General features: G+C 34.7%; 1 protein-coding gene across 4 annotated transcripts in view; it reads left to right on the top strand.

The window, feature by feature from the left end:
- Positions 1-24,021, top strand: part of LOC127481902 (dystrophin) — a 481,077-nt gene that overhangs the window by 350,519 nt on the left and 106,537 nt on the right. For all 4 annotated transcript variants that reach the window (XM_051811717.1, XM_051811718.1, XM_051811719.1 and 1 more), the window contains 5 exons: positions 1,993-2,143; positions 6,269-6,388; positions 13,594-13,695; positions 13,792-13,899; positions 20,285-20,464. In XM_051811717.1, the coding sequence (XP_051667677.1) occupies positions 1,993-2,143; positions 6,269-6,388; positions 13,594-13,695; positions 13,792-13,899; positions 20,285-20,464 (661 nt within the window). The remainder of the gene's footprint in view (positions 1-1,992; positions 2,144-6,268; positions 6,389-13,593; positions 13,696-13,791; positions 13,900-20,284; positions 20,465-24,021) is intronic.

Genomic DNA, 24,021 nt, shown 5'->3' with positions numbered 1-24,021 from the left:
GATGAAGCACTGTACTTTTTGCTTATAATAGCTTACTTTAGAACATCAAGTAAGACAATAAAATACTTCAAACTGAAGGACTGAGATGTGAGATCACAAATTCCTTGTGAACCATGGGCTATATTAAAGCAGGGTATCATCTTTCTATACTTTATCTATAAAGAAATAGAGAGATTAGAGTGGAAAAGACATCATATGAGTCTTCTGGTCATTTTGATCTATAATTAACACATGATTTCCAGTTAAAAAACACCCTGAAATTATAGTACATCACAAAGATCCATGACATTATGTTCTTAGGAAAAAAAAAACAACAGAGATAATACAGAAAAACATTACTGTTTGATATCTCCTGTTTAGAGATTTGGATTAATTCAGCCCTTCCCATTTCATGTTACCTTTTTTTTTTTTTCTTCTCGAGTTCTGTTGAAGTTCCAGTTTCTGCTTAAAGTTAGTTTTTCCTGTGATTTGTTTGCTTTGGTCCTTTGCTTCCAAGAGTTGTTAACTGGAGACTTTAAAAAATGTTATTTTCTCTAGAAAGTAACATAGCTTCACAGAGATCCAGATTTAACACCTGATGCTGCCATTTGGGACCAGAAACAGGTGTAACTAAAACCTTATTACAAAACAAACCTTATAAAAAATTTAAATTTGTTTGCAAGACTTTATTTCCATGAAGTTGGTTCATCTTGGTGTTTGTCTGCAAACAAACACACTTTTCTGTATCCACCAGTCTACATTTGAAAGTATGAGGAGCAGCTGGAGTCACTTGGTCTGTTCAGTCTGGAGGAGACTGAGGGGAGACCTCATTGCAGTTAAACCTTCCTTGTGAGGGGAAGAGGAGGGGAAGACACTGATCCCTTCTCTGTGATGACCAGTGACAGGACCTGAGGGAATGGCCTGAAGATGTGTCAGGGAAGGTTTAGGTTGGATATTAGAAAGAGGTTTTTCACCCAGAGGGTGGTTGGGCACTGGAACAGGCTCCACAGGGAAGTGGTCACAGCACTAAGCCTGACAGAGTATAACATACAGTGACACTACATACTGTAAAATATACTACAACATATCCTATAACATATAGCCTGATACTATAACATATAATGGTTTTACCAACCTCAGTATGATTGAGGACAGTGACTTTTGTCTGTCAAATCTAAATTAAAAGTTGTATCTTATGTGAAAGATGGATAATACAAAATGCTGTTGTAATTCCATGGTTTACACAATAATTTAAAAATGCTTCTAAAGAGGTAAAGATTTCATTTAGGAAAGTTTGGGGAATTTCTAAAGAAGCAAGTATAAGGAAAGGATTTGTGATGGATTTCTGGTCAGATCATTCTGGATCTATCAAAATACTTTGATTAGGCAAAACTGAAGTATTTCCTGTTTAATTCTTCAGAGCTTTCTCCACTGAATAACTGAAAACTTACTGGTTTTTTCTGTTTACTATCCTAAATTAGGGAAAACGTGGTAAGGCCAGCTGTCTGAGAGTTTTCGAAATACTCATAGTAGGTAACACAAGCTTTAAAAAAACAGGTAGCAGAAATTTTCAACTACAGCTCTAATAGAAATGCAACTGGATGACAAAACTTAAGAGACAGAATATTGTATGCAGTATTCAGAGTCTAAAAAAAAAAGCTTCAAAACTGTTTGTCGAAATCAAAACTTTTCCAACAAACTTTCAGTTACCTCTTTCATGGAATCACAGAATATGCTCAGTTCGAAGGGAACCCATCATTATCATAAAGTCCAGCTCCTGGTCCTGCACAGGACACCCCATGTGTCTGAGAGCATTGTCCATACATTTCTGGAACTCAGACAGGCTTGGTGCTTTGACCACTTCCCTTGGGAGCCTGTTCCTCTTTGAAAGTGTATATTTTTATTCTGCCTTCAAGTGTAGCCTTGTGAAAATGAGTTGATATACAGGGCAGATGTTTCTTCGTGTTGTTTTCTTAACGTATAAATTGTAATTATAATTTCTTTGTTTTAAAGTTTACATAAAGTTCTAATGGATCTGCAGAATCAGCAGCTGGCCCAGTTAGCTGACTGGCTGACAAAAACAGAAGAAAGGACAAAGAAAATCGATTTGGAGCCCCTAGGTCCAGATCTAGAGGACCTAAAGCATCAAGTAGAAGAGCATAAGGTATGTTATGGTGTGCTTCCAAGGGCATAAAAAACAAATTCATTTTTTGACATTTTAAAACCTCTACTCTTGCCATTAGAGCATAACAAAGTAATATGGAATCTTGGTTTAATATTTATTGTTCTCTACAGTTACAAGCTTTCGTAGAGTTATTTTATCACAACTCTGAGTTTTATTCTGATATAAAAAAAAATTACTTCCTTTAAACATATAGACAATATACTAGAATATGTGAGGCAACTGTAACATCCTTTTATTATGTGGTACAATAAGAATATATCACATTTTTTAATACCTGTGTTGTCTTCTTTTTGCATGTTATTTTTTCCCTTTGTATGTTGCAATAATGATTATGCAGTGCTCAGACTGCATAATCTTGTTAGCACTCCTGGGACTCTGAATATGTATTTGTACAGCACTGCTTTCTAACTGTAGAAAATACTTTTTAGTAATGTATTTGATTAATGGAAAATAACAAACTCATAAATGGAATGTAAGAGAGAATTTGGCCAATTTTTTTCTACTTTCCATGAGGGTAATTTTTTAATTGGAAAAATTGAGATCTGAAAAGAAAGAGACTATATCGTGTGTAATAACTTGGTTTCATTTACTGCATTAAATTTTCCTGCTTCATATTAATTTAAATTCTAAAATAAATTAAGGTATGTATCCATAGTACATGGTGATGATAAGGAAACACAGAAAAATAAGGAACAGAGATGATTTGTGAGGTCATGGAGATTTGATGTGATAACCTGTTAATGTTTCTACACCAGTGGCTCGAAGCAGTTCGTTTCCATAGTATCTTCAGAGATTTTAACACCTGATGCTTCATGACCTGTGTCAGTGCTAGTCCAGGTTTTAGAGGGCAGATCATCTGAAAAACAATTCAAACTGAAATCAGCTTTTACAGTTCTTTTACAAAGAGGTCAAATACTGCAAGACTTCATGATCCACCAGTGTGTTAAAGATGATTTCTTTGCATTCTGATTAAGGAGTGCTACTGAAGAAGAATACAAATTCTACAGCTCCTGCTGCTATTTGTGCTATCTGTCGTTGCCCTGTGAGGAGACAAAGTATTTCAGTACGTGGGTTTGCTAGCTAAGCACATATTCTGATATTAAATTTTCTTTTTAAAAAAGACATCAGGTAATTATGAAATGGTAATTAGGGAAAGAAATGTGAAGGATTTTGAATACATGAGTACTAAGACTTGAATAACTTTATTTCTATGCATTTTATGCTTGAATATTAACATAAAATGTAATCCTTTTATTTATGCAATCTCTTTATGCTGCTTCTTTCTAATAATGAGAAAAATGTGTGTTTAGCTTGTATTTGAAGATTCTGAGCGCAAACGTTCATAAATCTCTCTTCCACATACTAGTTCTTCATTTTTGGTGTGTTGAGTTAGTCAGCATTATTTATTTATGTGTATTACTTTTCAAATCTTTTTTTCTGTGCAAGAGACAATTTAGCTAGTGTGCTGGAAAGAAAATGTTTGTGTTTAATTTTAATTACATTTGTATTTATTTACTGTTTGTCTTATTCAGAAGTCAAAGAACAAGGTGTTTTCCATTCTTTCAATTATTGTGAGAAAGTTCATATAATTTTATTGTATGTTATATACAGCAAACCTACCTCCTATAACAAGGGTTAAAACAATGGAATTTTAGTAACACAGATATTGCTTCATTACTAAATAAGCAAACAGAAAAGCAAAACCCAATGCCCTTCATATTTCCTCTGACTCTCACCTGTCTCTGGATGTACCAGAAACAATGTTTTGCAAATTAATAGGAGGACCCAAAAGTTAGAAGATGTAAAAGGCAATGATGGTTTCAATTGAAACAGACTTCAGCAAAGGTGACAGGTTTGGTTTGTTGTTATCTTGACTCTGTTTCCTCTTTACCTTTATAATTTTGACTTCCCCTCTTTACCTGTTCATTAGTAGCTACTTTTCACTCTGTTAATCATTTAGTAATGTGTATTGGGAATGGTACCCAACAGTCAGACCAGACAAAGAACACAACATTCTTTCTCACTTTTCAGCATGCTGCTTAGTTCAGAAATATGTGAGCTTAATATTTTGACAGTACTGAAAATTTTCTGAATGGGCTGTATTAGTGGTGAACTCTAGAAGATTTTATGTCATTAGCGAGGCACAGAGTTCTGGTGAGAAAGAAGTCTGTCGTAGTCAATATGTTTTGGAATTGTAGTTAAACATTTCAGTAAAGAACTATTGTTTTTTTGCAGTAGTATTTTATGTATTTTTTCTCCTGTTGCAACTATCCCTTCCTTATAATTCTATAAAGGGAGAAAGCTACTTTTCAATAAAAGTCTGAGGACTATTGAACTAAATCGAATATTATATTGGAAATGTGTTAATTAAGAAAAAGTGTGCTTTAAATTGAACTGATTTATTATTCCAAATTATTATTATACAACTTATAGTTAATAGATTTTAAAATTTCATTAAATTTCCAGAAACATCTACGTTTTTTAATGCTAGGATTTTTAGTACTTCAAATTAATTGAAAATGTAAAATGAGATACTTCCTAAGTGTTCAAATAGGAGTGGATTTGTCTTTGGGTACTTGGATGACCTAGGTAGATATTTTTATTCACTTTCAACTACATGAAGTTGGAGTTGTGTAAGTTGTTATCTGATAGATAGGAATTAAAAGAAGTGTGGAGTTTTATGAGTTTCTGTTGTTGCTATCTCCATGAATCAACATTTATGTCTATCCTACTTTTAAAGTCCCTGAAAATTTGCTTTCTCTCTGACAAGCTCAGAAGAACTTGTTAGAAATTTCAGTTTAAATTATTTGAACAGAGTGTGCTCTAGCCTTGGGATTGCCCTTTGTAAATTCCTGTTTCGACAAGATCCTGAATACAAACAATTTTCACCAATTAATTTCATGGTAAAAATAGACACTTGGGTTATAAAAAGTCCTTTACCTCAGGGTAAATTGAATCTGTCTGAGGATTAGGTAATGACTCACCTTTCTGGTTCATCTGTTCCATGACTTCTCAAGTCTTTCACGATGTGTGTGAGACTCCCACTTCCAAAGTGCCATCCACTCCTGCGCTTGCAGAGCGTTGCTAACTCTGATTTTCTTCTGGGATACCATCTGTCAGATACTGACTAACCAGGAAATAAAAGTCACCTTGTCCCTTGCTGTAGGCTTGCAGAGCAATGTATTTATTGTTGTATGGCTTAAACAGGGGATTAAACCTGGGGGAAGCGAGCTGTGTTATACGCTCTGATCCATTAGTGCTCTTCCTTGATCAAGTGCTGGGTCATAAAATGTTGAGAAGTCTAAATTCCAGGGATGACTCTAACAATTATGAGTGCTTCACAGTCCTTGAGAATTGTTTTATAATCTAGCTTTCTGAAGCAAATGGTAATCACAGGCATGAAAGTCAGAAAAAGGAGGATTCTTATATTGCCTCAAAGGCTATGCCCATGAAGGAATTAACTCTGAAATATGTGGCAAGAAATGTACACCTTAAAAACAAAATAGCCTGTGAATTTCTTTCCTATTGCTTATAACCACATTTTTTTTTTTTAATTTTTAACGTTCACATAAAAGTAAGATGTTTTACCAAAGAGGTTGAGAATGCATGATCTTATCTTCAGCAAGGGCTTACTTTTCATACCTAAGTGAGCTACTCTACTTGAAAGGGCAGCAGAAAACAATGACATGGTGAAATTTAACATAGTTTGAAATACAGCCAAGATTTCTATTATGACAAGGCAAATGTAGTTAGCCATGTTATTTTTCAGACTGTAACTATCACACTATATATGTACTAATTCCTAGGATGCACTCAGCTGAAGTATTCAGGCTATAATCCAGGAGCTTAATTTCCCACATTCTTTTGTTGATTTGAAGCTAGAGACACCTAAAAAGTGTCAGGCAAGATACAGACCTGGATACCTCGGGCTTTTTTCAGGGGAGTGGTATTAAGGGTTCTTTCAAGTTTTATTTACACAACACAGAACCCAGTAATGTAAAAGAGTGGTTAACAATTGGAAGTTAAAAATGCACATTTGGGTTTTAATATGCAGTGTTTTCTTACTTTGGAGCACATTTTCTAACACATATCCTTCAATTATAGGCATTTCAAGAAGATCTGGAACAGGAACAAGTCAAGGTGAATTCTCTAACCCATATGGTAGTGGTGGTGGATGAGAATAGTGGAGACAGAGCTACTGCTGCACTGGAAGAGCAGCTTCAGGTAATGACTAAATGACAATGCTTGTCTCAAAAACTTGAACTAAGAAATTTTAAAAATAAGCAAAACCAAATAGTGAATGTGTACAGAACCATAATTTTTAGATAATTAATGGTTATCAAGAAATATAAAGATTATTCCGTTTTTTCTAAAACACTTGTTTTGGGAAAGTCATAATTTACTTCCCATTATTTTTCTTGTGGACATGTTTCTTAGGAAATGAAGGGAACAATCTCAACCAGTCCTTAGTTTCATTCTTCTGTTTCAGTGTACATCCTTTTCAGTATTTATGTTTTTTACAATAGTTTGTCATTTGAATTTCTTATGAGAAGACTTTCTAGAGGACTAGAATAGGGAGAATTTAGAAATTAGCAGCAACACCTTTGCAATCCAAATCTATTCTAAACTGCATTTTGACCCAAACCCTAAAAAAAGAGAAAACTTTCCATATATTTTATTTTCTAAATACAATTAATTGATTATTTTTAAAAGAATGACACATTGGAGATACATTTGTGATAAACCTAGAAAGATATTCTGAAAGTTTATTAAGTATTGACTTGCTTATAATAAAAGTTTAGTACTTCACTTGCATCTTTAAAAAGTTGCTATTACTGTATTATTTTTATTTCAGTGCTCTTACTGTCACTTCTGAATGAAATTAAATGGATAATTAACGTTGAGATGCATTGAGGGAGGGTTCTCTTGTGTTGGTGGTCAGATCTTCAGGGACACTGCTCAAGAGGAATCACAGTACTGCAACCAAGATTTCTTATGTTTTTCTCCTTCAGAAAGGAGAAAGTACTTTTCCTTTATTTTGCCTCATTACCCAGGAAAATAAAAATGTTGTGGTTTTTGAGTCATTAGAACCCAAGCTTTCTCTAGAGAAGTTATCAATACATTCAGCTGGAAGGTAAAGCTGTAGCACAGATCTGTGTGCTATCTTAAATCTGGCTAATTTGGGTACACAACCCAGCCAAGGTAACAATGCAACCTCTACTGATCCATAATTATTACTTCCTTTTAACTTCACCTTAAGTGTTAGAGCTTTGGTGTACCTGCTCAAGATATTCTTAACCTTCCAAAATTTCTTGCCAGCTCCTTGTATACTGTTCAGTGGAATAAAACAAATCCCTTGCAAGAACATGGCTCCAGAAGCTAAGCTAAACATGTAAAATGTCTTGAATGCTGGCAAACAGTATGTTCTTGCACAAAGGCCTGGAGTAAAGTACAACAAAAAAAAAAAAAAAAAAAAAAAAGAGAAAATTACGGGTGGTATTTGATATTTATGGCACTTCATGAATTAAATGATGTACAAATGAGAATTTTTAATTGTGTGAAATACAAATGAAAGGTTAGTGGATTATTAGATATTTAATCTAATTCCACAACTTCAGAAAGACATCTGTTAAGAACACATCATGTGACACAGCTGCATCACCTATTATTACCATGGTTGCAAAGGTACCATTATTATGCTGTGGAACTTCTACGGCTGACCCAGATTACAATACAACCTGAAATGGAACTCAGACATTACTGCAATACCTTAAGAAACGTAATGAATGATGAGTGTAAATGGAACACAGTGGAAATACACCATTTGTAACTGTAATAGTGGAGAAGGCATCTAATATTGGGATGAAGTGTGCCGAGTTGTTACTGTCTTTGAAAAAGTATATTCCTTGAAAGATGCTGGCAAGAAAATTGCTGAGGCCCCTCATCTGCAGCACATGCCTCCATCTGCTGGTCTGTCCCCTCCTTGAATCACACTGTCTTACAGAAGAATCTTAGAGAAAAACCCGATAATATCATTGCTCTGGAAGTCAAAGAATATGTAGCAAGATTGTAGATGTTAATAAAACCCAAATACAGATATAAAGTTGTGAGGTTTGGAGTGTTAGGGAGGTGTGGAAACTTTCATACTATAATGCCCAGGAGAACTGACTTACCATAGACCACCTACTATCCTAGCAAAATATCACACCTCTTTTTTTTGCGTACAGAAACTGTTTGGAATTCTTTTTTTTTCGTATCACTTGCAATCTGAATATAAGCACAGGAGATAGAATGTGTTGGCAGGCACGACCATTAGAGGGTTTGACAAAAAGCACAATGGAGCAAAGTTCAAAGCTTGATTATGTATCTGATTTGTAAAAGCAGAACAAAACAAGAGCATGCACTGTCAGACAAAAGAGCTTAATAAGGCTGGCTCACTGAGATACTGGTCAGGATCAGATTTGGAAGAAAGTGAATAGTTATTTCCATGTAATAGTCAAAGATGCATTTTCCAAGCAGGTGTAATTCAGTTATACCTTTCTTTTTGAGATGGTGATTCCTGAAGTATTTTCATATATATAAATATCTATATTTTTGCAAGTGTCTGTATAAGAAAATTTTTAAAACCTAAAATGAACTTTTAGAGATTTTAAGTCTCAAAAAGGATGACAAGAATATATACTGACCTCAAATGAACTGTATAGAAGTTCTTGAGTTTTATTACATATGCAAAAAAATATCTATTTAAGAGGCAGTTAATAGCATAGAAGCCAGAAGTGCCCCCTGAAACAAATTATCCATAGAAAATTTAACCTTACTTGGAAAAATAAAAGTAAACACAGTTGCAGTGCTTCTCTTACAAACAGCTGTCGCCCCAAGGTACTTTGAGAGACTACAGCTAGTCTAGGTGAGCATGAATATTAAAACTACTTTTACATTACATTGCTTACTTAATATATCAGTATGTGACAAGTTGAGAGGCTCTGTTTATGCTGCTACTGAGAACTGACTATTTAGGCTTATAACTCTGAGATCCCAATTAAACTCAATCCAAAGATTTACCAAGGTAGCTGCTAAGTAAGACTCAAATCTGTATTTAGTGCTGCATAATCAAAGGACTGTAGTGGCAAATCTGTTGCTGTAATCTGACTCATTTCCATAGGAAAAATATGGGAAATTATCTTCAGTGCAGAGAAATGGCTGGATAACGTACAGAAGCCATGAATGCAGGGAGATTTTTTCCTCTAATTATACCCAGCAGACAGCAGGTCCCTTAAGGACTCTTGTGGACTAGCTCAAATTGGAGGCTTCCCCAGGCTCCAGGGGTCAGGGTCTGTGCTAGAAAGAGATCTGCATTAAGGGTATCATATACTACTTGATGGCTTATTCCCCTGCTGAGGGAAAGGAGCTGAGAGTTTAATTTACACAATTACATATTCATATTATTCAGGGTACTATCCTTTAAATAAAGATGATATATGGGTAGTTCTTGTAAAAATACAGCAAAATAAGTGAGAAATGTTAAAGAATGAATAGAGTATTTCAGTTGGCTCACTGAATATCTATGACAAGAAGTTATCTCCTACAAACTTTAGGGATTTCCAAGACCTGCTCATGCCTGGGAAGTTGAAATCCCACATAAGGATGAGGGCTACTGATCCAGAAATTTCTCTTAATTACCTATAGAATAACTCATCCTGGCTGGGCCATGAGTGGTATATACCCACTACAGCATCATTTTTTCCATCCCCTCAATCCTCACCCAGAGAGTGTCCAGCACATCATCACTAACTGCAAGGGCTGTGCAATCCAACCTCTTAAACCTCACGTGGTCTGCCTGTCCCTTCTGAACAGTCTGTAGTTCTCCATCCCAGAACTCCAACCGTGGGACTCCTTCCACCACGTCTCACTGTTACCAACGATATCACAGCCGTGGCACCTGACCAGTGCCTCCAGTTCATCCTGTTTGTTTCTCACACTGCATGTGTTGGTGTACAAGCATTTCAGAACTACACACATGGCTTATTGCTGCATGGTAGAAATTCTATGAATGGGCCAAATATTCTCTTTTAAATAATTATTTTTGGATATAGGCAAAAACATATTTCCACTTCTCATTATTAAAAGTGGATAGCCGTACCTGATTTGAAGAGCATCTTTCAAAAAACTCTTAGTTACAGGCTTGAAGTATATTATTTCACTTTTTATACATTCACTCCAGCATTCCCAAGAGTTGTGTTGGTTTTACTCATTTTCTCCTGTTCTCGTGCTTCCTTACTTTGACCATTTAGCAGACTAGAAATATTTCTTCTGCTGCTTTTTGTAGTCATAACGAATATTCTTTCAGAGACCTCTCAGTAGGAAAAAAAGTTTCTTTTGCACGCAGATTTCTCTGAAAATTTGTTAGGGTTGTAAAAAGAGGCCTTTCAAGGGAGCAGGAGGACATTTTACTTGTTAGTCTGGATTCAGTGAGTTTCTCTGGAGATTTGTTTTCCCAGGTTTCAGGAACAAAACATTTGTGTGCAGTCTGAGTTCCTGGGCATCACACAGGCTACTTGCAGCATTGACTGCATATTTGATGTCAAGAGGGAGTTAAAGTTGAGCACCATATGATTTAGCAGTCAAATGCTACTTTATAAATAGACAGTCCTGACTTGATATTTCAGACTTGAAACTTCATGGCTTAAACCTCTTCAACCAAACAGTGTGTCTTGATCTGATGGTTGTTAAGACCTCTCATGAGAAAAATCAGTTTTAAGGCAGGTCACAATATCAAAACTTTTATCAGTGGTCATTTTACTTAATTAAAATAAAAGATCTTGTCAAATTATTGAGACAAAAAAGAATGTTTTGTGGCTTTGAAATCATATTCTGACAATAGTATTTTGTATTTTGACTCAGGAAGACCTTTTTTACCGTGCTCATCAATTAAAGTAAATGCAGAGTCACATATTCGATCTTATACTCTTGAGGCTTTGGTATTTTCTAGATAATAAAAAAATTACTTTTCAAGGTATATCATAGCGATAAAGGCAAGTTGATGAAGATATTAGTGCAGATGTTGAGAGCAAATTATATTTTTCATGAAGATTGTTAACAGAAGTCAGCTACTTGAAAGTGAGATATTTAAAAATTACTCAGGTATGAGAATTTTTATAAATTAGCTATGAGGAAGGATATGGTTATGATTTTTGAGCTTAAAATTAGCAAGTTAAAAAAGATTGATTGAATATGAAAAACTAAACAAGTGCTAGATACTGGAGATCTATCTCTTAAGTTGTCTTCTGGGCTTGGAGAAAAAGGAGGAAGGAAATGTTGAGGCTGTCTTGAGCTAAACTGGAAATCTAGTCAGATTCAGGACAAATAAAACTAAATGTAATACATCATTTTGTTACATTAAGACCTTTAGGTATTCAAATCAATGAAATAAGTCAAACTATAATTTTTTCAGAAAAGACATGAGATGTTAGGGTATACATATAATTTAGCCTGTGAGGCTGATAAATACTCTTTATAAAATTGTGACATTTTTATAGAAGGAAAAAAAAATAATTAAAAAAGGACAACTTAGAGTAGCTGTCTGAATAATTTCCGGCACTGTTCTCTGTCATAAAATTTTTCAATTTTATTTAATAATGAATGGGTAAAATAAATGAATAAAATATGTTCTACTCTATTTCCTGATAAGTTGAGACCATAAATTTCATCAGCAAGTATTTGTTTGTGTTAGTATTGAAATTAGCTTTATGAAATATTCACATTCAAAACCTGAACTTTTTTGTGTTTGTTTGAATTAGTGATCTTTGATCACATTATGTTTAACGGAAAGCAAACACTAACATTAAAATTATGTGATTTTAATGTGAAATCACAATGTGAAATAGCTTGGTTCTGTCTAGATATAGTTAGGAAAAAAGTGATTTATCCATTACAGAATTTTAAAAATAATACCAGAAGTGTGATCCCAATATTAAGACTAGAAAAGACAAAACAACTTGCTCAAAATCTACTTTGTATTTGTGCAGTAACTGACTGATCAGGAAGACTCGTCTATTCTGGGAAATATATTTTATCTGTTTAAGAATTGACGTGTTTTTAAATTAATGTTATTTTGCTAGTTGATTGGAGATAGTTTTCATTTTTCTAAATTGAGACAATATCTAATATGATATTACTCGATGGCATGGCAGCTGACTGTTTAGTCTGAAATATTTATTATGGTTTTAGTGTCCACTCAATGAAAAATGTTGTATCTGCTGACTTTTTACTTTTAATTTTTAAAGCAAATTAAATTGGCTTTCTGAAATTTTACCTTTTATTTTCTAGAAAGTAAAAATAAAATTTTTTGTTACTGGTAGAAAATAGAGTACTAATTCAATCTCTTAGTTTTAAAAATCCACCACTTTGATGCTGCGTTTTTGCCAAAATTAAATTATAATATCTATGGAAAATATGTAAATATGAAAAGTATAGAATCATACAATATCTCAAGTTATAAGGGACCCATAAGAATCATAAAGTGATTAAATAAATATTAAATAAGGAAGAAAATATTATCCTTTTGTCCAGATGTCCTTTTGAAGTAGATGAAAAAATAAGTATGCAGTAGTATAGAATATCTTTCAGATTTTATAAGGGGTTTTTTTGTTGTTTTTTGTTTGTTTGTTTCTTTTGGGGGAGCAGATGAATAATTTGCATATGGTGCTCAGGGGAAATTAAGTCATTGTAAATCATTGCAATAAATGTTTTATATCCTGTTGCTGTATCACAGCAGTATTATATATCCTACTTCAACTTAAGCATCATTTAATAAAGGCTAGTAGGAATTTAAAAGGAAGTAATAATGTTTGCTTTCAACTAAAATAAAGGAGAGAGAAGAAGGTAGTGTTTTGTGTAATTTTAAAATGTATATAATAGCATATGCTACAAATACTGGAGAAACCTGTGTGGTGGTGTGCTGGTGTTTTAACCTATAAGTTGGGGGTTTTCCACTGCAATATTTTGAAAGAGGTGGGAACTTTGATCAACTGCACTGATGGTGCAACTTAAAAACCAAATACTTTTTTGCTTTGACCACATCTTTGAACCATCATAATCATGTTTCAAGTTGTTATGCTTTGGGCATCATAAAGTTTTGAAACGGAGGGGTTTTTTGGAAGTGTGGTACTAATAGAAAACGGTGTCTGTGGATTAGTGTGAAAACACTCTCATTTAGGATCTATTGTTTTCCTATTCTCTCCACTATGTTTGTGTTTTTTTTTAAATAGTGCGAAGATCCATTTCACTTTGATATGCAAGATATTTTAAGGGCATAAGAGTAAAAAAAAATGAGTTAGGAAAGTGTTTTCATAAAAAAAAATGAAGAGTTTGCCTTGCTTAGGGGAAAAAAAATAAACCAATGCAAACCTTTCTTTTGTGTTTCTTTCTAGCACTTTGGAAAACGATGGGCAGCAATCTGCAGATGGACGGAAGACCGATGGGTCCTTCTGCAAGATATTCTTCGTAAATGGCAGCATTTTGCAGAAGAGCAGGTGAGTAGTTTTTTGCAGTTATAAATTGGAATGTTCTTCAAAATATTGCACTAAGAAAGGCCTGACTGAAGCTTTTTCTCTCCAATTGAATTTCAGTGCCTTTTTGATGCGTGGCTTACTGAGAAAGAGGATGCTGTGACCAAAATTCGTACAACTGGCTTTGAAGATCAAAATGAAATGCTGACCAATCTAAGCAAATTAGCTGTATGTATTTTTCGTTCTTCTATTTTATATTCAACTTTCTTAATCTGACTGTGAATGCACTTGGCTTTATCCCACTCTCAGACCATCTGGTTTAACGGAACAGCTGTTTCATGCTATTGGAGTGGACATTGACTCTTGTGGATGGAATAGGTTGGTCCATAGCCTTGTTAATGAAGGAACCAACACATACAGATGTTTTTCTTGATTGCCTCTTAAGTAAAAATCTTATGAACTAAAATAGAATCTGGGTGTCTTAAAAAGATGTATACTTTTATACTGAAAGTTTCTTTGTTGATACTGTTGGTGTATATGTTGTGTGTGAGATGGAGTATATGTGCATATGTGCAAAGGCATATGCATGAGTAAGTACTTATCATGAAGCAAACCCTGTTATACATTCCTTGAACTTGAAAAAGCTAAAGGCTTGAAGTTGTGAGAAGTTGAAATTAGTATTACTTCACAACTAGACCTCAACATCAGAAATCTAGTCCTCAACGTCCCTCCCTTTATGGAGGGAATATAAGTCTGACTGGCTTAGAAAGATGCTGTGCTTGTCGAGGTGAAAAACTTGTCACAGCTTAGACTTGCCAATGGTTTTATAGCAGTAAGACATTTGTAAAGAAAATTATATGATATGTGCTATTTTTGCATGTAATGATGAATGTCTGTGCACTTAGAGGAAAGGAAACAGTCATGTCAAAGCTTTGGTTAAAATAGGTAAATTATTATTGCTTTAAAAAAAACCATAATTGATGAACTTCTCTTCAAACAGAAATATTATTGAGTTTTTTTTCAAATGGGGGGAGAGGAGTATCCTAGACATTATTTCAAGACTTGTTTTTACAGCCTACTAGAATTTTTAAGGAATGAAGAATTCTCCATTTATTATTAATGACCTATTATTAATTGTTTGTTAATAATAATTATGTTAATAGAGTTATTAATAATTAATTATGTATTATAATTGACTATACCTATCTTGGTTATGTATATCTAAGGCTCAAACTTAGATTTTCAAAAATTAATTGAGAATTTATGTCTTTCTCATCATTCTGTATTATAAGCAGAAACACTTGGGCTTTGGGTCAATAAAAATACCGTGATGTTTCTGAAGTTTAAGTGATATTTTTAAAATTTACTCTATTTTATTCTCTCATATACAAATGTATAAATTTTTAATAAAGTGATCTTATAGATTGAGTATGTAATTTCTAACTACATTCTGTCTGGTCCAGAATTCGCAGTAAATGATTGATTTGTAGAATGACTAAGTAGTTATTATTTGTTGATTTTTTTTCTCCAAAAGTCAAGACCCAAAAGATTGACTTTTAGCATAATCTTAAGACACTGTAATTATGCTACTACCTGTAGGCTTCTTTTCCCCCTCCCTTCTTTTTCCTTCTGCAACTCTTTAAGGATTAATAAAAATATGCATTTAGAAGTACAGACGTGGATTTTGATTAAAGACTACTTAGGATTAAGTAAACTTCTTTCTAAAGAAAGTTTAGAAAGTAGTCAGTTGCCTTGGTGTATATACTTCTTGGAAATTCTAGGAATCTAACATGTAAGCAGTCTCGAAGCTGACCTCAAGCCAGGCTTTTACTAATGCATAACAAATTAGAGGCAACTCAGGATGCTTTAGAGCAGCTTCATGAAGAAAAATGTATTAAAAGGAATTCAAATTTATTCAGTAAATTAGTACTTTTGGATTTCAGAAGGTTGCTAGAGGAAATAGGTACTGAGGGTTGAAATGTTTATCACAAATTGTGAAGTAGAAGACTATTAATGGTTTACAAGAGTCAAGGCTAGAACAACTTTGGATACCTTTCAGAATTGCTGGAAAACACAATGTTAAGAGGGAAACACTTGAGTAGTATTTTCATAAATTTGATTAATGAAATAAATACGGACTTTTATGAAGTTAAAATTATTGTGCCAGCTTAAATCGTTAAGCATTATTGTCATTAAATCATTGTGGTCTTCCATGCAACTGAATGAAAAACAGAGTAAATAAAGTGATTTCTCCATTGCCCTGAACCTCAACAAGAGTTATGTCATCCTTAACAGAACAGGTAGGTTTATTAATACCGACTTAATCTTTTTTACACGTGTGACCTTGATTTTTTTATAAACAACTGAGTCATAATGCAATAGTTTAGCTATGTAAATGCTGGTGATATGCTGGAGGAACATTACCTCTCCTGTGTCCGATTTGTAGCAGAAAAACATTGTTTACTTTGGAGTTCCTCTGTCAGGTTTTAGATCTACTAGCAGTCATCTCCAAATTCCAGTGAATATGTATTTTTACATTCACACAATGCCAAATTGTCAGGAGTTTTGTATATGAAGATTTGCTATTTTATTCTTGTCTGAATCATGGGGAATTTGTGCATGGCCCACATGAATTTTTTTTTCACAGAATATATTCTTCTGCTCTTGGACTGGCTTTTAGAAATAAGGAAAAATGGGATCCTGCTTTTCTGACGCTGACATGCCCATCAGACCCATCTTTTGGTGTAGTTTATTTTGGGCGTAGACATGTGTTTGAATGTAGTGAAGGAGAAACTGTCACTAAGAATCACTGTTATAACTAGGCCAGCTTCTTCATGAATTATAAAAGTTAGTCTACGAGGCAGTGAAAATATATTTTTTCAATAATATGAAAATGTTTATATTCTTAGTGATATGATAGTTTTGTCCCTCAACTGTTTAATCATTTCCAGCAAGAAATTACAGCATTACTTTTTCCTCTATGACCTTAAGAATTTTAAGTTTGATATTATGGTATGGCATAAGAACTTCCAGTCTCTTTTTATTGCCCCTCTTATATGTAGAACTTGGCAAGATTAAGGTCTTTTTCTTTAGCCAATCTCTTTAAACCTGAAAGAAAATTTCTGAAGGTATTTTATTAAATTATTTAGCATTATGACTGTTGATTTGAAATTCTACAGCTCTCCTACAAGGCCCTAAGCATTCTGAAGTGACTGAAGTGAAATAGGCCTGTTGAGATGCTGTTCACAGTATGAAAAAAAAAAAATGACTCTTTCATCACAATAATGTCCCCAAACTGGAACCTGCTCCAGTGTGGGCTCTCCACAGGGTCACAGCTTCCTTCGGAGCACATCCGCCTGCTCCGGCATGGGGTCCTCCCCTGGCTGCAGGTGGATCTGCCATGAGCTCCATGGGGTGCGGGGGCACAGCTGCCTCACGGTGCTCTGCACTGTGGGCTGCAGGCAGGTCTCTGCTCCGGTGCCTGGAGCACCTCCTCCTTCTCTGGCCTCAGTGTCTGCAGAGCTGTTTCATGTTTTTCTCACTCCTCTCTCCTGCAGCTGCTGCACAGCATTTCTACCCTTTCTTAATGATTTTACCACAGAGACACTGTCAGAGTTACTGATGGGCTCAGCTTTGGGTAGTGGTGGGTCTGTTTTGGAGCCATCTGAAACTGCTTTTATCCATCACAGGGGCAGCTCCTGGTGTCTTCTCCAAGAAGCGAACCTTGCAGCTCCCCTGCTGCCAAATCTTGCCATGTAAACCCAGTACAGATGCTGTCTCCTTTTCCCCTTGGCATTAGTAGTTACATTTTCGTTGTTATTAGAATAAATATATTTTGAACAGTGTAGCAATTCACTCAGTTCTAGCATTGTGATAAAATTGATATCAAGTCAGTTAGATTTCTTTTTAATTTATGTACTGGATGTGTAATATCTGTAAGAATTTTTGTTCAGATAAAATTGGTTTTCCCAAGAAAATTTTATGTTTTACTAATCTCCAGTGGTTTGTTTCAAAGGATTTATTCAGTATTTGTATGTGAAAATTTATCTTCTTTGTCATTAACTCCCTTCTGGGATATTCTTAGTCTAAAGGTCAGAAAAACTGTTTGTCTTTACTACTTTGTGCATGTATTAAGTTTGACTTTTGTCCTTTTTTATTTTTTTTTCCTGATGTTGGTGGGTAGTTGCTCTAGTTCTAAAAATGTTTCCTTAAAACAACTTAATTTTTCCACCCACCATTATTCACTGGCATTATAATTGTCTTTGAATTCTTACACAAGGCAAAGGGTGAAACAGGACGTGGACTAAGCTGGAAGATGTGATAAACTGAGAATGTAGAACTGGGGTGAAATTTTACTGTCATGTATGGCACAGGCTTGATAGAATGTTTTCATGTCCTGTGCCTACATTTTGTAATCTGTAAAATGAAGCTGATCATCTTTCTTTTTTTTTGTTTTTTTTTTTTAAATATTGAGAGTTACTGCAAAGGTATGCAAGATATATCTCTATTTATAATAAATGTTCCATTAATATAGAGTTAAATCTTCTGCTTCACCTAATGCAATTATTTTTTACTTATTATAGAGAATAAATTAGATATTACACTATTTTTTACTGGAATAAATCTCTTAGCACTTGAAAAATTACAGTGGATGTTGCTGGTTAGATTATTACAATGAGCAAAGAAAGTTTTTGATAATGTTTAAGGAAAAGAAGAACAGTAATAATTAAAATCTTAAGACCAATAAAATGGTAAAAGTGCTTTACCAACAAATAAGGAAATTACTTTGTAATATTCAAATATCAGGGTTTACAGTATGAACTTGACAGAAGTTATGACTGACATATTTGATAACTAATTTCGTAAAGCAAACTCCCATTTCTTGTCTTGCAGATTGAAAAATTACTTATTTTGTGGCTAGTATTAGTAGTTTAGGTCTTGAACATAGGTATTTTTAGTCTATTCCTGTATTGGAAAAAAAAATAGAGCATATTTTTGTTATTATGACCCATTGACAGGTTTTTGGTAAGGAAATGTGAAAATAGAATCCCCTGGTATAGTTCTGGAGGTTCACTGTATCTATCACAAAATCATATTAGGTTGTAGTGAGCAGTATCTTTGACACAGAAACTTTTAGCATCCTTCTCTTTCTGGTATTTCACTTACTGCTGGTGCTCCATGTATCTTGGATTGATGCTGAGCTCATGGGTGTATAATGCAGCTGTTGTGAACCAGGGAGGTTGGAAATAAAACTACTGTTCAGAATTGTTTCACAGGGTACCATTTTTTTATTATTTTAGTCAGTGTATATGGTGGCTTCCACATGAGCTTTTTCTGACACTACAGGCGAAGAAGAAGGTATATTTTGCATATATAGCAATGCTTGAAATTTAAGATGATAAACTGGTTTACATCTACTTTCCTCCATCTGTTAGATCTCCCACTATATAAACAGATTCTTGAATATAAAGTTAGCTTCTGTTTCTTAGGGATATACCAATTTAAATTTTGGTATTAACTCCAGCTAACATTAGTAATTATGATGCTTCATACCACATCTGAATAGAAAGAGTACTAATTACAAAGACTATGAATCTTTTTTTACTGAGCTGTAGTTTTAATTACAGTTTTGGATGATATTACTATAGGAAACTATATCTAGACTAAATTCTGTTGTCTATCCATTTGTTTAATTTTCATTTTCATGACTTGGGGATTAGAATGCAACCCACAGCTGCGTAGAGAGGTCAAAATTTAGCCATGGTTAGCACAAATTAGGGTGTAGAGAATGAGTACTTAAGGAATGGAAATCAATGGAGTAAACCAGTTAAGGCTTGGAAAACTAAACCCAGCTAAGAACTGGAGCTGTGGATGATCCTTGGATCTGTGAATAGCCTACTTCACAGACAGGTTTGATTGTGTGGATCTCGGGAATTTCAAGATCCCTTGGCAGTTTGCTGCAGTAGAGGTGTGAAGACTGTTAGCATCACTGGGTTCAGCAGGTTGCAGAGCTCAGAGGCTGCACACAGGAGTTCCTGGGCTCCAGCTGCGGGACCCTGTCCTTGGAACACTCAGCAGAGCTCCTGGGGTTCCCAAGGGCTCCTCATTAATTTTATTTTATTTTTTTTTTTAGGTTTTGAGTTTTTTTTTTAATCCTGGTTTGGGGTTAAATATTATATTTCTAGGAAACATTTTTTTTTCCTCATGAAGTTTTAATATGCAATATATAACAAAGTACATTGAAACTTTAAAGACACATTGTTTGACATGTTGCTATAGTTGTTAACATTGGTGCAGTTTTAAGGTTATTAGTGTCACACAACTCTTAGCTTTTTGATTTATGTCACCACCTGAGGCATGCTGTGATGTCCAGAGTTGCTCTACCTACCATGTTATATTGCCTTGTGAAGTACACTGTGTCCATTCCTCTCCGTCAGCTCTGCCAACATTTTTTACAGTAACAGCAGCATGGAAGTATAGGGACCCTTAGCTATTTTCAGTTCTTTATGATGCTCTCTTTAGGATTTTTTTCCAAAGTTTATTGGATTTGTTTTTTGTGGGGGTTTTTTTGCGTATAATTTACTGTTCTTCCTTCTGTTACTTTGTTTAACAGATCCTAAAAGGAGATCTAGAAATGAAAAGGCAAATGATGAGTAAGCTGAAGTTGCTCAGTCAAGATCTCCTTGTAGCTGTGAAAAATAAAGCAGTGGCTCAAAAGCTGGAGAGTCGTCTTGAAAATTTTACCCAGCGCTGGGATAGTCTTGTGCAGAAGGTGGAGAGCAATTCTAAACAGGTTTGTCAAAACCATAGTTTTATCAGTTTTATCCTTTGGCAGACAAATGCTTGAAGTAGTTTTGGTGCTGTTTGTCATCTTGTTTTAATTTTTTTCCCTGCATGATTGCTTAAGACATATTTTATTTTTAGGACAGTATAATATAAGAGCAATATAACTTTCCAGAATTTTTATTTATCTCTTTAGTTTTTAATCTGTCTTTATAGTGTTGATTACTTTCTTGGATTGTTAACCATGTTTTCAGGGATGATACAATCTGTAATGAAAATACCCTTTCCAGTTAATTTATTTTTAACCTATAATAATGCACTTTTTTAATGACTGTCTCTGTGGAATAGCACTTAGTCTGAAATTACTGTAAGAACTGTCTGCTAGTTAAAGTGAACGTTTTTCTCTTTTTCAACAGTAAAAGTTTATAATCGATTGCTGTTTTACTTCTGAATATGTTATGCTGATTTACAGATTCAAAAGAGAGGCCACAAAAAAGAGAAGCTTCTTGGAAAAATAAAGAAATCAATCCATACCTGTAACTAAAGTGCCAATGAAAAAATATCATTTGCTATTATTTTGACCACTGTATGTTAATTGTAATGTATTAGAGAAAGAAATTGAGGTTTTAAACCAGATAAATTCAGCACTCTGGTGTAGTACCCAAACAGGTATCCAATTATTTTGCCTAGCCTTCTGTCAGCATCTTTTTCTTATTGGATTTAAACCCAAATCAGCTCACTTTTCCCATTCCATTATCTCACTAATATTGAGTTATTTTTGTGCTATCATTGTGTGACTGGTGAAATGGAAATGGACATAAAGACTTTTTAATGATAACACAGAGCAGAATGTTACAGCCATACACCTCTGTCCTGTCCATAGAGGATGTCTCATAGTTCTGGACAGTTTGATTCAATTCCCTTGAGAATTCTGCCCTTTTTTGTCACTGTATATTAATATTTCTGGTTAATTAAATAAAAACTGCTATACTTCCTGTAGTGATCTGAATACCTCTCAATAACCTTGCTTTTAACTCATACCCTGATATTTCAGTTTGCTCTGTGATAGTTGGAAAAAATCAGCTGAAGTTGGAAGAATCAGTTTGAGAGAATAGAAGGGAGGAAAGCGAGGGAAGGGCACAATTTCACTTAGTAACAGAAGTTCGTTCTACACAGCATTTATGATTGAAAATTTTATTTAATTATTGTATATTTGCTGTAGGAAACCTGTGGTTTCAATGCAGAGGAAAATCCAGAGATGCATTTTTTAATTTGGGATGGCTAGGGTCACATGATTTGAAAAAGTTAGTAAGTCACTCCAAAGTGTTCAAGAGTTGTCTAGATTGATGATCCTAAAAGCAAATACTGGTTTTGAAAATGGAACTTAAGTTACGGAAAAGATGGGCTCCTTGTGAAGTGAGCAGTCCTGAGGCTGTGTATGTCATACACCTGCATGGATGGGTGATGCTTTGGATTCCCAAAACAGTGTAACTATTGTCATAGCAGAACACTTCAGCTGATAAGCTTTTCCTCCAAGGAGAAGCTGCTTTTCTTGGGACAGAATTGGTGTGCTGTTGAGGACATATTGCTTCATGTTCTAGAGGCATTGCAGTCAGTGCAAACCGAAGGACCAGTTTCTAAGGCGCTGTTGCAGAGTTTAGCTGTACCTTCTATGAAATACTGATGGTGTACTTGTTGCCATTTAGGCAGGGCAGATAATGTTAGTGGGTTTATACATTTATTTATTACAGAGCTCATTTTCTTGCAGTTTAGGCTGCAAGAAAAAACTTGCCTTTACAATATCTCATTATGCTCTCTAGTTGTGAACTGGAGAGGAAGAGGCTTGGAAGAGAGTGACAAATAGAACATTTTTCACTAAGATCTATCAGAAAATGCACATTTTATTCATCAAGCTTAGATACTGACTTCAAAATCAACTTTACGTGGTTTAGCAGTGTACTTGGCAGAGCTAGGTCCATACTTGAACTCAACGATCTTAAAGGTCTTTTCCAACTTAAATGATTCTATGATTAATAATTTTTATAGTACCTTCGCAATTATGTTTTTGTCCTTAGTTATATCACCTCTTTCTCTTACTAAAGTGTCATTAAATGATTAACTTGTTAACAAAATAAGAAATTAAGTGGAAGAGACAACCTCAGGCTCAGTTCAAAGCTGATTCTACAACTAGACATAGACAGTAGTTATACATCCCAAAGGAAAAGCGCAGAAAGTAGAATGCGAGTCCTCCCACATTTAGCTGAATTAATTACTGTTGAATTTAAGCATCTAATCAGAACTCATGTCTGAAGCTTCTGCTACAAGAGTGGATGGCAAGAGTGTGAGAGAGAGACAAATACCTCTAAAAAGCAATTTGTCCTCACCATGAAAATGTCAGCTTTCCTTCATTGACCACACACTGGAATCAAGGACAAGGACAACTTACTTGGACTAGATGCATAGCTTCTAGAAGCTCTAAACCCAGCTTTACTGAGTTGATTATGCTTCACTAAATTGTACTGAAAATCTTTCCAAACTAAAGAAAACACCATTCCTCATCTGAACTTCCCTACTCACATAGATAAATTTCATCAAAGAACATATGACAGCTCCAAAAGTGAGTGTAAAGGAAAATTATGAGTTTATCAGGACAGAGGGCACTTCCAAAGGCAGTAATAAATGATGGCATTAAAGGTAGGCTGCTGTATAAATGAGAAATAAAATGACATAAAACTACTGAAGTGCTATATACACATTGTACATATGTTTGCCTGTAGAGGATGAAAAAGAAGATTTAAATTTGTCTACTCTGAAAGAGATGAGTTTTAACATGTTCCTAAGATGGGCTTGCTGATGTGAAACTGCAGGCAAGCATTGTAATTTGAGAGCCTTTTAATGTGCAGCCTTGTGAGTCACCTTAGCACTTTCCATATGATTTTCTAGTGGGTTAAAACCCTAGTCTGTATTGCCCCTTCTCAGAATCATATTTGCTTGTCAGGGAGGGATGCTTGACTGAGAGGGATGAAGAAACTATACTGTCATTACTTGGACCACCTTTGAATAATACATGAAACACATAACCACTTCGGTGATTAAGGAGCTGTTTCAGTTCTTTGGTTTCTTTTTTCCCAAGGGAAGTCAATGAAAGTTACTTCTTTTCTTTTTATTCCTCATATTTTTAAGGGTTGTCCTTTACTCACTAAAGTGCATGCACTGTTTAAATGTGAACCGACTTCATCTTGCCGAGTAGGATTGCAATGTACATTTTAGTCTTACCCTGTCTCTAATTAGAATGATTATGAACATCAAATTCACATCTCCATTCTCCTTTTGAAGTACACAGTATTTAACCTCCACTCCTGTTGATTAAGCATGAAAAATACTTCTTTACTGTTTTGACATGTAAATCATTACCCCCCACAGCATCGTGACTTGACTGCTCTGAGCATATGGTAATTGCATCGCAGCACAGTTCCCAATCTCCAGCTGAAACTGCTACTCCTGTGTAATTGGTAGGATGCTGCAGATGATTCCTACAGTCCCCTAGCTGTGGTTTATTCTGTGTTA

The sequence above is a fragment of the Manacus candei genome, unplaced genomic scaffold (genome assembly GCF_025592945.1).
Source record: "Manacus candei isolate 608988 ecotype Guabito, Panama unplaced genomic scaffold, ASM2559294v1 h1tg000083l, whole genome shotgun sequence".
NCBI lineage: Eukaryota > Metazoa > Chordata > Aves > Passeriformes > Pipridae > Manacus > Manacus candei.
Note: the sequence above shows the minus strand (reverse complement) of the source record. Positions and strands in the feature narration are given on the sequence as shown.